This window comes from Notolepis coatsorum, assembly GCF_963971535.1.
Source record: "Notolepis coatsorum genome assembly, chromosome: 1".
NCBI classification, from domain to species: Eukaryota; Metazoa; Chordata; class Actinopteri; order Aulopiformes; family Paralepididae; genus Notolepis; species Notolepis coatsorum.
The window spans coordinates 127513504-127529226 of NC_140165.1; the positions used below are offsets into that span (position 1 = coordinate 127513504).

At 41.7% G+C, this 15723-nt stretch overlaps 1 protein-coding gene across 1 annotated transcript in view; it reads right to left on the minus strand.

The window, feature by feature from the left end:
• Window positions 1-5442: 5442 nt before the first annotated feature.
• The window catches only part of nsd3 (nuclear receptor binding SET domain protein 3), a 61539-nt gene continuing 51258 nt past the window's right edge, over window positions 5443-15723 (minus strand). The window contains exons 23-25 of the mRNA XM_084323453.1: window positions 9578-9684; window positions 8720-8924; window positions 5443-6320 (exon numbers count right to left, since the gene is read on the minus strand). Coding sequence (XP_084179579.1) covers window positions 6046-6320; window positions 8720-8924; window positions 9578-9684 — 587 coding nt within the window. The 3' untranslated portion in view covers window positions 5443-6045. The remainder of the gene's footprint in view (window positions 6321-8719; window positions 8925-9577; window positions 9685-15723) is intronic.

Sequence of the window (15723 nt, forward strand, 5' to 3'; positions counted from 1 at the left end):
CACAAGTAGCATAGACTGTGAATATGTGACGAAACAGCTTTTTAATGTTTTTACGTATATTTACTTGATGGTTACTATATTGTTGACAGTTTGGTTACCAAAATCAGACTGTTCTCAAGTTCTGAGCATTGACTGACCTATTGTATGCGGTTCTGAAAGGTACACAAAAAAAAAATGTCCAAAGTTACAATTATTTTATTGCCCAGGCCACCTATTGGATATTACATTTTATGAATAAACGCAAAGGCAACTTGAGTAAAATATAAAATAGGTATCTAACCTATCCAGGAAAATATGCCTTACATTTTCAATGACTTTCATTCTCTGACTTTTCAGTTTTATTGAATTTTGTTTGTTGAGTTGTATTAAGTTAATTACGAGAGTTTTTAATGCACGCAGAAGTTAATCAGATCGTAGGCAGCGAGTTTCATATTAAATAAATCGCTTAATTACACGGCTTTTACTTTGATAAGTAAATTCACGTTGAGGCAGAACCGGAAATTACTTTGTGGACTATTAATGGAAGCTTGATAGAGCTGAGAAGACAGCGGACTAGTCGAAAGTGGCCACGTCACATTAATGGGGCGGCATCTAGCGGTCAATAATACAACCTGCTACTATCTCTATATATAGACAATCAAGACATCAAACAATCTGATTAATTGTAATTTCACAAAAGCATAGCTCTATACATTTTAGAATTATGTTGAACACTGAACTGTATTGCCTACACACACTCAACCTATACCGTGTGAACTCTGATGCCTATACTCAGTCCATAGTATACTTATCTACGGTCTACAACTGTCTTACACAACGGCCTACCACTATATCCAAGTCTATCCATATATAACACTGTATAATAACAATGTACACCCTGTATATATATATTTATCTACATATATATATCCTTTACCTATTCATATCAGTGAAACCACTGGCTAGACAGGTTTATTGTTTATACTTGATACTCTTACCACAGGTTTAAAAATAAAACTGTACTGTACATACATTATCGTAGTATATCATAGACATGTTATACTGTATATACTGCAATGCACTTTACTACTCCTTTTAACTGGTTAGATGGACTTCATTTCGTTCTACTCTGTACTTGTGCAAAGACAATAAATGTAATCTAATCCAATCTAACCCTGTGAGAGACAAGAGGCAGTTCCACTGAGACAGAGTACAGCTTTATTTAAGTCAAACTCCAGGCATGTCTGAACTCCTCCAACTCAACTTCAGAATGGAAAAAGGATAGAATCAACAGTCTCAAATAAAAAGACAGTCATACAAAAAGTACTGTCCCAACAGTCACACACATTTAGAAGCAGAAGTGTACAGGCAACAGCACGCCACAGTAACATGATCCTATGCAAGTTCAATGCAAAGTATTTACAAGTCTTCAAACAGTATGCAATAACACAGGTTAAACAGTAATCAACGTGGTATTTCATGTTCATCCACTTTTTATTTGAAGCGACACCGAGATAGATATGACCCCAGTTAGAATTACCGTAAGCAATTTCACTATTTGTAGAAAAGAGATGGGTGAATTGGTTTATCCCAACGCTATTTTCCTCGAGTCCTCCGATAGCGTGTCAATCAAAAACCGTGATGACAGTCAGCAACATTGCACAAAAACCAAAAGACACCACACTGAACTGAAACATACCATTTGTCATTGTCATGGGGGGGGGGGGGGGGGGTCAGTTGTAAAGGTTTGTGTGTCCAAAAAAAGAAAAATGAAATTCAGGACACTTGAGAAAATAAAATGTTAAAAAGACTTCCTCAGGCTCGTTAGGATCCCATACATGAGAACCAAACATGCAGTCTTCTCCATAAATGTGGCCACTACACAATGGACTAACAATACAGAAAAGACTAAGATACTATATTAAGTAAATGATATCATGCCACACACTGTGACACATACACTAGGCATACATAACACTGTGGTATCAGTTGAGAAGGGCAGAGCATTAAGAGTCAGGATGTCATAAAGTGAATAAAGTTCACATGGTTTGGAGGTGCAAAAATAAAGGCTATTGGATCATTAGGCAAAATCTCTGTGCAATACAAAAAAGTTAAAACAGATGTACAAATAAAATGAAAGTCCTATTTAACATACACAATTATAGAGATCCTCAAACTGAATTAATGGATTTTTACCTGTTTTTAGATGCAAATTCCCGCATAGACGAGCAATGTTATGTTACTAACTCACTCAGTCATTCAGACGGTAATTCACTCATCAGTCATTCCCTCACGGTTAGCCACTCTGCCCCTAGAGGCAGCACAGAGGCATGACACTGTAAGAGCAGTTCAACCCATGCAACAATGCTTCACGTTTGTTACTCTCTTCTGAATAGACTCCGGTTGGGAACATGCAGTTCGAGTGACCATGCCTCGGCCGAATAACGGTCACTTAACTGAGGGTTGGGGAGCAATCATGGCGTCAAGACTGGGGATCCATGACTTCATAACTACAGCATGAAAAGATGGGCTAGAATCATCATTAGAGTACCTGTAAGAGGAATTCTACAGAGTAATAATTGTGTATGAATCTGTTGTATAAATGTAATACAATAAATAATAAAAATAAAACAATGAAATAAAGACGAAAGGAAATCTCAAGTTTAAAAATCTTGTTTCAATATGTATAAGTGCGTTAATAATGCACCCATGTGATAATGAGCTGTGTGAATTACAAAAAGTACTGCAATGGCCTCATTTTGTACACTCATCTACCGAATACTTATGACAAATGCTTCTCATCTGGTCTCTGAATGCACTAGAAATTAACAGGGTTTGGTATCAGGATCCATTATAAAGTTAATAAATCCAAAGTAAATTTGTGAAATATCTATATGTATTTAAGTATTATATGCATTGGAAACTGTTTTCTTAAATTGAACAAGGAACAATTGGCACCATTCAACCTCGTTTTGTGACAAATGCCATTTTTGACAGATCATATATATATATTTTTTTAAATAAAATAATAAAATAAAGAAGTTTAAGGGCAAAAACGCAGTAAAGTAACAGAACATTTTCAAAACAAAAGCTCAGGCATGGTTGCTCTAATCACAATTATGAAAATCCAGGCGAAAGGAGCATGACCGCACTCTGAAAGGTAAGTCACAAATGTTGAATTGATCTACACCGCTTTAAAAAACACCAATACAGTGAGTCACAATTACAGCCTGACCAATGAGAAGCAGCCATTTACCAAATGTGGAATCATTACACAAATATAATAATAAAAAAAATTTATACAAGACAACGACAGATAAAAGGTATGGAACGCTCCCCCCTGTGTATTTTCATAGTCACCTTCACTCTTGGTGAAGAAGAGATATTTTTCCTGCACTGGGGTTTCAAACAGAAACTGACTGGTATAAAATATGGTGTGATAATTACAAAAAAAAAAGAAAAAAAAAAGAATTCTGATTGATGAGCGATTAAAAACACTGTACATACGTTTGCAACATTATTTGTACATTATACTGAAGTGCTGTATAATGTTAGATCCTACATGATGTGTCCTACTTGATATAAAACCTAGTTGTGAAGATGCTCAAGGTCCTTCACTACAGTGAGAAGGAGTTAACACCATCCCATTTAACCACGGACCTTATCATACCTTGTATTGACGCTTTAAGGAGTTTATCAATGGAGACAAGTCTATGTATCGGAGCTAGGTTGGCAGTCATCCCCAATGCGTGTCAATAAACAAGATCGGTTCTGGAAAAAGAAATGGTCCTATGTCAAGCGCTCACAATGTCTCGATGTTAGAACAAGAGGTTACAACACAGTTAAAATTCCAACAATACTACAGAGAAGAGGTATCCATTTTTAAAACATGTACACTTTGTTTTTATATACATTTCCGCTGTAATGTATGACCTACCTAAAGTGTGTAGCAATAAGCCTGTGAAAGTGCTTCAGAAAAGGGTTTGGCAAAACAAGAAAAGAAGACGCGCTCGTGGTCACAGTAACACAACATCACTGAAATGAACTGCATCTCTGGGGCAGTAGTTCAGTTAACACAACATCACTGAAATGAACTGCATCTCTGGGGCAGTAGTTCAGTTAACACGACATCACTGAAATGAACTGCATCTCTGGGGCAGTAGTTTAGTTAACACAACGTCACTGAAATGAACTGCGTCTCTGAGCAGTAGTTCAGTTAACACAACGTCACTGAAATGAACTGCATCTCTGAGCAGTAGTTCAGTTAACACGAAGTCACTGAAATGAACTGCATCTCTGAGCATTAGTTCAGTTAACACAACGTCACTGAAATGAACTGCGTCTCTGAGCAGTAGTTCAGTTAACACGACGTCACTGAAATGAACTGCGTCTCTTAGCAGTAGTTCAGTTAACACAACGTCACTGACATGAACTGCGTCTGAGCAGTAGTGCAGTTAACACAACGTCACTGAAATGAACTGAGTCTGAGCAGTAGTGCAGTTAACACAACGTCACTGAAATGAACTGAGTCTGAGCAGTAGTGCAGTTAACACAACGTCACTGAAATGAACTGCGTCTCTGAGCAGTAGTTCAGTTAACACAACGTCACTGAAATGAACTGAGTCTGAGCAGTAGTTCAGTTAACACAACGTCACTGACATGAACTGCGTCTCTGAGCAGTAGTTCAGTTAACACAACGTCACTGACATGAACTGCGTCTCTGAGCAGTAGTTCAGTTAACACAGACGTCACTGAAATTAACTGCGTCTCTGGGCAGTAGTTGTGATTAGCAGTACGGAGCAGAAAACTAAGCTTTTAGACAACAGCACTACTGGTCACAAGCTGCTGGGCTCCTCAATCTAGAACACTAGTCTGGAACAAGAACTATGGATTAGAACTAATCTTATGTCTCAAAATCTATTTCCCCCCCCCCCCTCTTGTCCAAAAAAAGAAAAAAAAAGAAAATGCATTTAATTCTTGGGGGGGGGGGGGGGGGGGGGCAAAGCTGTGATTTCCATTGGTGAGTCACCTCTTTGTCCCGCCTACTCTTTATACTTTACAATATTATGAGCCAATTATGTACAGAATGGCAAGTGAGGCTGGCAATATGAAAATCACAAGTATTTCTGTAACGTCATACCATTACACTATATGCCATTATAATTCACCTTAATAGGACTATATTCACAAGGAGGTCTGTGTTATTATGCTTAACACCTAAACAAACAAACATAATAACACCACTCACCGAGATGAAGTGAGAGAATCCGTCTGTAAACATTAACAAACATAGATACTGTATATAATTATATTCATCATCTATACTCATAAGTATATCAAAACCATGTATAAGGAAGGTTGGAATGTAGTGTGGTCCTGAAAATTGCACAAATCTGTCACCCCCCCCCCCCCCCTCGTCAAAAGGAGGGACACATGGATAAAGAGTGACACACGTCTGGAGTGATGATGGCTGTGGAGGAGTGTCGAGGGTCGGCTCTCGCCCGCTCGCCCGCTCGCCGCTCTAAGGGAGCCGTCTTGTGTGACACGGATGCAAACACAACTCAACGGCACGTAAAGCAAAGAAGAGCAGCGTGGCGGAGGAGAGACCTTCCTCTCCCCCTCCCTCATCGAGTTTTTCAAAGTGCCAGTAACTGACAAGGTAATAATAACACTAAACTTTCCACAGCTGACAAAAAAAAAAAATATATATATATATATATATATATGAAAGGGCTAGACAATGACGTGGTGGTCTGTAGGCCCTGTGACGGGCACAAGGAGTGACTGTAGACCGTGAAGAGAGTATGTGTTGCACGCTGTGCCTCCTTCCCTCCCCCAAGCCAACACTCCAGATAATCATCCAGTCGCTCCGCTCCTCCTGTGCTGTTGTTCTACCTCAGCGGTCGAGTCTCAGCTCTGAATGGGGCCGGCCGTAGTGCTGGTCGTCAAAGAAGTACCGGGTTCAGTGTCGGTGTGCTCTCCGAATAAGGGATGTGTGAGGAGGAGGAGGCGTGGCGAGGAGGCTGTGGCCCAACGGGAGCGCACGTCACAGGGGAGCTGTTAGCGTCACTCTCTAGCCCGCTGCGGGGGCTCCTCCTCGGGCTCCTCTTTGACCCTGACGCCGGGCCTCTGGCCGGGGCTGGATGGCTGCGTGGAGTTTGAGTTGGAGCCCAGGGGACTGAGGGGGTCGTGGGTGGAGCAACAGGGGCGACCTTCCAGGGAGGAAGGGGTGAGAGCTCCTGCTTCGTGGGCCCGGCAGAAGGAGCGAGGGCAGAATTCACAGAAGGACGAGGCCGGGGCATCGCACACGCTGCAGTCGTGCCAGGGACACTCCCAGCGTCCTGCAGACGGAGACAGAGCTTATTGTGAAGGTGTTCACTGAGACTAAGGGGCGACTTCACAAAGGGATTGCGCAGCTTTTTCTAGCGCAATGCCTGTGCAAATTGCGCCAAAACAAACCTTGTTGCTATTCACAAAGCACAAGCAAAGGGTGAAATACCGTGCTAACTAGGGCTGCAACGATTAGTCGACATATAAAAAAATCGTAGACGAGGAATTGTTGCGTCGATTAGTAATTAAAAAAAATATATATATATATATATATATTTTTTTTTCTCCGCACTACCTATCTTTGTGAAAGTGGCTTCTCAGCTCTGGTCCAGCCAGCTGAAGACGTCTTAGCTTAACATAACAGACCGACAGTAAGTTTGGCAGAACTAATGGGATAACTGGGGATGTTGTTTGGTCCTGACAAGAGTCTCAAAGCAACTCTGAGGTCATGCTCAATGTCCAATCTGTTCCTCTGCTCCGTCTTCAGTTGGACCAGAGCTGAGAAGCCACTTTCACAAAGATAGGTAGTGCAAGAAAAATAAAAATAAAAAAATTATATATATATATATATATATATATATATATATATATATATATTATATATATTTTTTTATAATTGTTTTTCGATTAGTCGACTAATCGAAAAAATAATAGACAGATTAGTCGACTACCAAAATAGTCATTAGTTGCAGCCCTAGTGCTAACTGCGTTGCCATCATCATTGTGTCTCTGTGCGTCCGTGCTATTTGCAGGTATTTAAATGAGGTAATATGGGCGGAACATGTGCCCCTTTCTATGCAAATGAGCCTCATTGCAAAAACACTCCAATTAACAAAGATCGGTGCTAATTGCCACGCGCAGTTAAAGTGACGCTATTTACATCTTCAGAGATTTGGTGGTAACTAAGCACATTTATAAGAGAGGTCATTGCTAGCGCCTCCGGTGATCCGTTGGGTGAGGTAATAATCACAATAAAGAGAATAGAACCTGCACACTCATATGCTCCAGAATAAACATTTAATTTATAACGTTTTGTCAGATCCATGAGTAGACGCTGGAAACACAGTCAATGAAAAGTGTATTCTGGAGTATATGAGATTGCGGGTGCTATTCTCTTAACTAAACATTAAATACAAATTTCTCTAAAAATATTCCTAAATCAGAAATTATTTTCACTGGCACACAGTGCCTAACTTCGGCCGAAAGATTCAGCACCACAGGTCTGCTCAAACTAATTTCTTTTGGGATGACATGACAAACCAAATTGGACGATGTGGTACCATCTGGGGGGGCAAATTCTAGATGTGATTTATTTTTTATTTTATTCCTATACATCATTAGATTGTGTTTTGATATGATAGACATTTTGGTTTTGTAGCTTATTAGTGGTTAAAAAGTCATATTTTGCTCCCCTTCATAGATTCGCTAGTAGGTCAGGTTGTGGGGGTACTAGAGACATGACCATGATCACGTTTCTATGCACCCGAGTCTCCTGCACACGTAGAAATAAACCCTGCGTCGATCAGACCTTCTTACGCTGAGTTATGTTAACCTTTGCGCACCTACCGCATAATATCTCCGGAAAACAATGAGGCATTCACCAATAGGGGGTAGGTGCGCGAAAGTTAACATAGCTTAGTTAGCATAGGAAGGTCCAAAATGTCTATCATATCAAAACACAATCCAGGGATGTATAGGAATAAAAAAAATCACATCTAGAATTTGCCCACCCAATTGGTACCAAAAAAGTGTTTGGCCCAAGGACTAGAAGAGCTCCAGTATTGATTAGTCAGGACTTCCAATTCGCAATCAGAGAATTTAAGCTTCTGTTTGCTGTCTGCCATTGACCTAGGACATGCATACTGTTGCATAGGCAGTATTTATACTAACTTACCATATCAGGAGCCAATTGCACTCAGATGCTCCGTGAGCCAACTGGAGCAATCTAGAGCAAATTGCATTCCGCGAGCCAACTGATATCAGGAGCAAATTGCACACCGTTGGCGCTAGTATATCATCCATGCAATATCTTTAGTGAATACGTCCTGAAGGCGGAGAAAATAGCGGCCGCAAATCACACACAGTTAAGGGTGCCATTAGCGTGCGCAATCCATTCCAGCTACTACAAGGCTTAATGGTGACAGCTACTACAGGGCTTAATGGTGACAGCTACTACAGGCCTTAATGGTGATAGCTTCTACAGGCCTTAATGGCGACAGCTTCTACAGGCCTTAATGGCGACAGCTTCTACAGGGATTAATGGTGACAGCTTCTACAGGGATTAATAGTGCCACCTGCTTCCAAGATCAAAACATTTAGGAGAATAGCAACAAAATTCAGGACCAAAGCAATCGAGGGATATGTGATCAGCTCTACACATGCTAACACAAGCAGGCCCTTGTTGCCATACCGTATGGGGGCTTTGTGAGGTTGAGACACAGCAGGTGGTATGCTTTGGGACAGTCCTTCTTGTCACACATGACCAGCTCCCCTCCCTCTCCACAGCAGAAGCAGAAGTACTCGTGTGTGTGTTTGCCCTCCGGCCGCAGCTTCCGTTTCTTGGGCTTCAGCTTGGCATTCCTGGCCTTCTCCTCTTTCTCCATCACCACCGCACTCTGAGGCAGACGGGCAGAGAGGAACGACATCAAACTAAAGAGATAGACATTCAAAAAACTGGCCGCACCAAACACAATGCATGCAATCCTGACGAAAGATACACAGGGTTTCAGACAGAGCGGATAGCATTCTAAAACTACAACTAACCTAGTAGAATGAACCACTAGAATATAACTACAAATAATCTAGTAGAATTAACCACTGGAATAGAACTACAAATAACCTAGTAGAATTAACCACTAGAATAGAACTACAAACAACAGAGTGCAATTAACCACTAGAATAAAACCACAAATAACTTAGTAGAATTAACAACTAGAATAGAACTACAAATAATGTAGTAGAATTAACCACCAGAATAAAACTACAAATAACTTAATAGAATTCTGCAGATTTCTGACAAAAAGTGAGACAAGGTTTGCAGATTACATTTGGGCCTGCTGATAATAACTTCTATCTAGTAAGACTGCTCGAGTGCTCTGGCGTAATCTAATGCCATCATATTCTCTCTCTCTCTCTCTCACTCTCACTCTCACTCTCTCTCTCTCTCTCTCTCACTCTCTCTCACTCTCTCACTCTCTCACCCTCTCTCTCTCTCTCTCTCTCTCACTCTCTCTCACTCTCTCTCTCTCTCACTCTCTCACTCTCTCACCGTGGGCCGCACTCCCAGGAACCCAGAGCAGTTGTCTGCTCCACAGTGGCAGGACGCCCTCCTGTTGCCCACCAGGTCCAGGTTGTAGTTGAATGTCAGCTCTGTGCCTGAGGACACGACATACACAACACACACATCAATAAGAGTCTCTCGGTGGGCGACAAGTGGGAGGAGAGCCAAGCAGTTAGCAGAGTATTGTTCAGTATCTGGTCTTTAGTAGCAGTTAGCAGGGTATTGTTCAGTATCTGGTCTCTCTAGTAGCAGTTAGCAGAGTATTGTTCAGTATCTGGTCTCGAGCAGCAGTTAGCAGGGTATTGTTCAGTATCTGGTCTTTAGTAGCAGTTAGCAGGGTATTGTTCAGTATCTGGTCTCTAGTAGCAGTTAGCAGAGTATTGTTCAGTATCTGGTCTCTAGTAGCAGTTAGCAGGGTATTGTTCAGTATCTGGTCTCTCTAGTAGCAGTTAGCAGGGTATTGTTCAGTATCTGGTCTCTCTAGTAGCAGTTAGCAGGGTATTGTTCAGTATCTGGTCTCTAGTAGCAGTTAGCAGGGTATTGTTCAGTATCTGGTCTCTAGTAGCAGTTAGCAGGGTATTGTTCAGTATCTGGTCTCTCTAGTAGCAGTTAGCAGAGTATTGTTCAGTATCTGGTCTCTCTAGTAGCAGTTAGCAGGGTATTGTTCAGTATCTGGTCTCTCTAGTAGCAGTTAGCAGAGTATTGTTCAGTATCTGGTCTCTAGTAGCAGTTAGCAGAGTATTGTTCAGTATCTGGTCTCTAGTAGCAGTTAGCAGGGTATTGTTCAGTATCTGGTCTCTCTAGTAGCAGTTAGCAGGGTATTGTTCAGTATCTGGTCTCTAGTAGCAGTTAGCAGGGTATTGTTCAGTATCTGGTCTCTCTAGTAGCAGTTAGCAGAGTATTGTTCAGTATCTGGTCTCTCTAGTAGCAGTTAGCAGGGTATTGTTCAGTATCTGGTCTCTAGTAGCAGTTAGCAGGGTATTGTTCAGTATCTGGTCTCTAGTAGCAGTTAGCAGAGTATTGTTCAGTATCTGGTGTCTAGTAGCAGTTAGCAGGGTATTGTTCAGTATCTGGTCTCTCTAGTAGCAGTTAGCAGAGTATTGTTCAGTATCTGGTCTCTCTAGTAGCAGTTAGCAGGGTATTGTTCAGTATCTGGTCTCACTAGTAGCAGTTAGCAGGGTATTGTTCAGTATCTGGTCTCTAGTAGCAGTTAGCAGGGTATTGTTCAGTATCTGGTCTCTCTAGTAGCAGTTAGCAGGGTATTGTTCAGTATCTGGTCTCTAGTAGCAGTTAGCAGGGTATTGTTCAGTATCTGGTCTCTAGTAGCAGTTAGCAGAGTATTGTTCAGTATCTGGTCTCTAGTAGCAGTTAGCAGAGTATTGTTCAGTATCTGGTCTCTAGTAGCAGTTAGCAGAGTATTGTTCAGTATCTGGTCTCTCTAGTAGCAGTTAGCAGAGTATTGTTCAGTATCTGGTCTCTCTAGTAGCAGTTAGCAGGGTATTGTTCAGTATCTGGTCTCTAGTAGCAGTTAGCAGAGTATTGTTCAGTATCTGGTCTGGTCTCTCTAGTAGCAGTTAGCAGAGTATTGTTCAGTATCTGGTCTCACTAGTAGCAGTTAGCAGGGTATTGTTCAGTATCTGGTCTCTCTAGTAGCAGTTAGCAGAGTATTGTTCAGTATCTGGTCTGGTCTCTCTAGTAGCAGTTAGCAGAGTATTGTTCAGTATCTGGTCTCACTAGTAGCAGTTAGCAGGGTATTGTTCAGTATCTGGTCTCACTAGTAGCAGTTAGCAGGGTATTGTTCAGTATCTGGTCTCTAGTAGCAGTTAGCAGGGTATTGTTCAGTATCTGGTCTCTAGTAGCAGTTAGCAGGGTATTGTTCAGTATCTGGTCTCTCTAGTAGCAGTTAGCAGAGTATTGTTCAGTATCTGGTCTCACTAGTAGCAGTTAGCAGAGTATTGTTCAGTATCTGGTCTCTCTAGTAGCAGTTAGCAGGGTATTGTTCAGTATCTGGTCTCTCTAGTAGCAGTTAGCAGGGTATTGTTCAGTATCTGGTCTCTAGTAGCAGTTAGCAGGGTATTGTTCAGTATCTGGTCTCTCTAGTAGCAGTTAGCAGGGTATTGTTCAGTATCTGGTCTCTCTAGTAGCAGTTAGCAGGGTATTGTTCAGTATCTGGTCTCTCTAGTAGCAGTTAGCAGGGTATTGTTCAGTATCTGGTCTCTAGTAGCAGTTAGCAGGGTATTGTTCAGTATCTGGTCTCTAGTAGCAGTTAGCAGGGTATTGTTCAGTATCTGGTCTCACTAGTAGCAGTTAGCAGAGTATTGTTCAGTATCTGGTCTCTAGTAGCAGTTAGCAGGGTATTGTTCAGTATCTGGTCTCTAGTAGCAGTTAGCAGGGTATTGTTCAGTATCTGGTCTCACTAGTAGCAGTTAGCAGGGTATTGTTCAGTATCTGGTCTCTAGTAGCAGTTAGCAGAGTATTGTTCAGTATCTGGTCTCTCTAGTAGCAGTTAGCAGGGTATTGTTCAGTATCTGGTCTCTAGTAGCAGTTAGCAGGGTATTGTTCAGTATCTGGTCTCTAGTAGCAGTTAGCAGGGTATTGTTCAGTATCTGGTCTCACTAGTAGCAGTTAGCAGGGTATTGTTCAGTATCTGGTCTCTCTAGTAGCAGTTAGCAGAGTATTGTTCAGTATCTGGTCTCTAGTAGCAGTTAGCAGGGTATTGTTCAGTATCTGGTCTCTAGTAGCAGTTAGCAGAGTATTGTTCAGTATCTGGTCTCTAGTAGCAGTTAGCAGGGTATTGTTCAGTATCTGGTCTCTCTAGTAGCAGTTAGCAGGGTATTGTTCAGTATCTGGTCTCTAGTAGCAGTTAGCAGAGTATTGTTCAGTATCTGGTCTCTAGTAGCAGTTAGCAGGGTATTGTTCAGTATCTGGTCTCTAGTAGCAGTTAGCAGAGTATTGTTCAGTATCTGGTCTCACTAGTAGCAGTTAGCAGGGTATTGTTCAGTATCTGGTCTCTCTAGTAGCAGTTAGCAGGGTATTGTTCAGTATCTGGTCTCTAGTAGCAGTTAGCAGAGTATTGTTCAGTATCTGGTCTCTCTAGTAGCAGTTAGCAGGGTATTGTTCAGTATCTGGTCTCTCTAGTAGCAGTTAGCAGGGTATTGTTCAGTATCTGGTCTCTCTAGTAGCAGTTAGCAGGGTATTGTTCAGTATCTGGTCTCTCTAGTAGCAGTTAGCAGGGTATTGTTCAGTATCTGGTCTCTAGTAGCAGTTAGCAGAGTATTGTTCAGTATCTGGTCTCTAGTAGCAGTTAGCAGAGTATTGTTCAGTATCTGGTCTCTAGTAGCAGTTAGCAGGGTATTGTTCAGTATCTGGTCTCTCTAGTAGCAGTTAGCAGGGTATTGTTCAGTATCTGGTCTCTAGTAGCAGTTAGCAGAGTATTGTTCAGTATCTGGTCTCACTAGTAGCAGTTAGCAGGGTATTGTTCAGTATCTGGTCTCTAGTAGCAGTTAGCAGAGTATTGTTCAGTATCTGGTCTCACTAGTAGCAGTTAGCAGGATATTGTTCAGTATCTGGTCTCTAGTAGCAGTTAGCAGAGTATTGTTCAGTATCTGGTCTCTCTAGTAGCAGTTAGCAGAGTATTGTTCAGTATCTGGTCTCTAGTAGCAGTTAGCAGAGTATTGTTCAGTATCTGGTCTCTAGTAGCAGTTAGCAGAGTATTGTTCAGTATCTGGTCTCTAGTAGCAGTTAGCAGAGTATTGTTCAGTATCTGGTCTCACTAGTAGCAGTTAGCAGGATATTGTTCAGTATCTGGTCTCTAGTAGCAGTTAGCAGAGTATTGTTCAGTATCTGGTCTCTAGTAGCAGTTAGCAGGGTATTGTTCAGTATCTGGTCTCTAGTAGCAGTTAGCAGAGTATTGTTCAGTATCTGGTCTCACTAGTAGCAGTTAGCAGGGTATTGTTCAGTATCTGGTCTCTCTAGTAGCAGTTAGCAGGATATTGTTCAGTATCTGGTCTCTAGTAGCAGTTAGCAGGGTATTGTTCAGTATCTGGTCTCACTAGTAGCAGTTAGCAGGGTATTGTTCAGTATCTGGTCTCTAGTAGCAGTTAGCAGGGTATTGTTCAGTATCTGGTCTCTCTAGTAGCAGTTAGCAGGGTATTGTTCAGTATCTGGTCTCACTAGTAGCAGTTAGCAGGGTATTGTTCAGTATCTGGTCTCACTAGTAGCAGTTAGCAGAGTATTGTTCAGTATCTGGTCTCTCTAGTAGCAGTTAGCAGGGTATTGTTCAGTATCTGGTCTCACTAGTAGCAGTTAGCAGAGTATTGTTCAGTATCTGGTCTCTAGTAGCAGTTAGCAGGGTATTGTTCAGTATCTGGTCTCTCTAGTAGCAGTTAGCAGGGTATTGTTCAGTATCTGGTCTCACTAGTAGCAGTTAGCAGAGTATTGTTCAGTATCTGGTCTCACTAGTAGCAGTTAGCAGAGTATTGTTCAGTATCTGGTCTCACTAGTAGCAGTTAGCAGAGTATTGTTCAGTATCTGGTCTCTAGTAGCAGTTAGCAGGGTATTGTTCAGTATCTGGTCTCTAGTAGCAGTTAGCAGGGTATTGTTCAGTATCTGGTCTCTAGTAGCAGTTAGCAGAGTATTGTTCAGTATCTGGTCTCTCTAGTAGCAGTTAGCAGGGTATTGTTCAGTAGCTGGTCTCTAGTAGCAGTTAGCAGGGTATTGTTCAGTATCTGGTCTCTAGTAGCAGTTAGCAGAGTATTGTTCAGTATCTGGTCTCTCTAGTAGCAGTTAGCAGGGTATTGTTCAGTATCTGGTCTCACTAGTAGCAGTTAGCAGAGTATTGTTCAGTATCTGGTCTCTCTAGTAGCAGTTAGCAGAGTATTGTTCAGTATCTGGTCTCTCTAGTAGCAGTTAGCAGGGTATTGTTCAGTATCTGGTCTCACTAGTAGCAGTTAGCAGAGTATTGTTCAGTATCTGGTCTCTAGTAGCAGTTAGCAGGGTATTGTTCAGTATCTGGTCTGGTCTCACTAGTAGCAGTTAGCAGAGTATTGTTCAGTATCTGGTCTCTCTAGTAGCAGTTAGCAGAGTATTGTTCAGTATCTGGTCTCTAGTAGCAGTTAGCAGAGTATTGTTCAGTATCTGGTCTCTAGTAGCAGTTAGCAGAGTATTGTTCAGTATCTGGTCTCTAGTAGCAGTTAGCAGAGTATTGTTCAGTATCTGGTCTCACTAGTAGCAGTTAGCAGGATATTGTTCAGTATCTGGTCTCTAGTAGCAGTTAGCAGAGTATTGTTCAGTATCTGGTCTCTAGTAGCAGTTAGCAGGGTATTGTTCAGTATCTGGTCTCTAGTAGCAGTTAGCAGAGTATTGTTCAGTATCTGGTCTCACTAGTAGCAGTTAGCAGGGTATTGTTCAGTATCTGGTCTCTCTAGTAGCAGTTAGCAGGATATTGTTCAGTATCTGGTCTCTAGTAGCAGTTAGCAGGGTATTGTTCAGTATCTGGTCTCACTAGTAGCAGTTAGCAGGGTATTGTTCAGTATCTGGTCTCTAGTAGCAGTTAGCAGGGTATTGTTCAGTATCTGGTCTCTCTAGTAGCAGTTAGCAGGGTATTGTTCAGTATCTGGTCTCACTAGTAGCAGTTAGCAGAGTATTGTTCAGTATCTGGTCTCTCTAGTAGCAGTTAGCAGGGTATTGTTCAGTATCTGGTCTCACTAGTAGCAGTTAGCAGAGTATTGTTCAGTATCTGGTCTCTAGTAGCAGTTAGCAGGGTATTGTTCAGTATCTGGTCTCTCTAGTAGCAGTTAGCAGGGTATTGTTCAGTATCTGGTCTCACTAGTAGCAGTTAGCAGAGTATTGTTCAGTATCTGGTCTCACTAGTAGCAGTTAGCAGAGTATTGTTCAGTATCTGGTCTCACTAGTAGCAGTTAGCAGAGTATTGTTCAGTATCTGGTCTCTAGTAGCAGTTAGCAGGGTATTGTTCAGTATCTGGTCTCTAGTAGCAGTTAGCAGGGTATTGTTCAGTATCTGGTCTCTAGTAGCAGTTAGCAGAGTATTGTTCAGTATCTGGTCTCTCTAGTAGCAGTTAGCAGGGTATTGTTCAGTAGCTGGTCTCTAGTAGCAGTTAGCAGGGTATTGTTCAG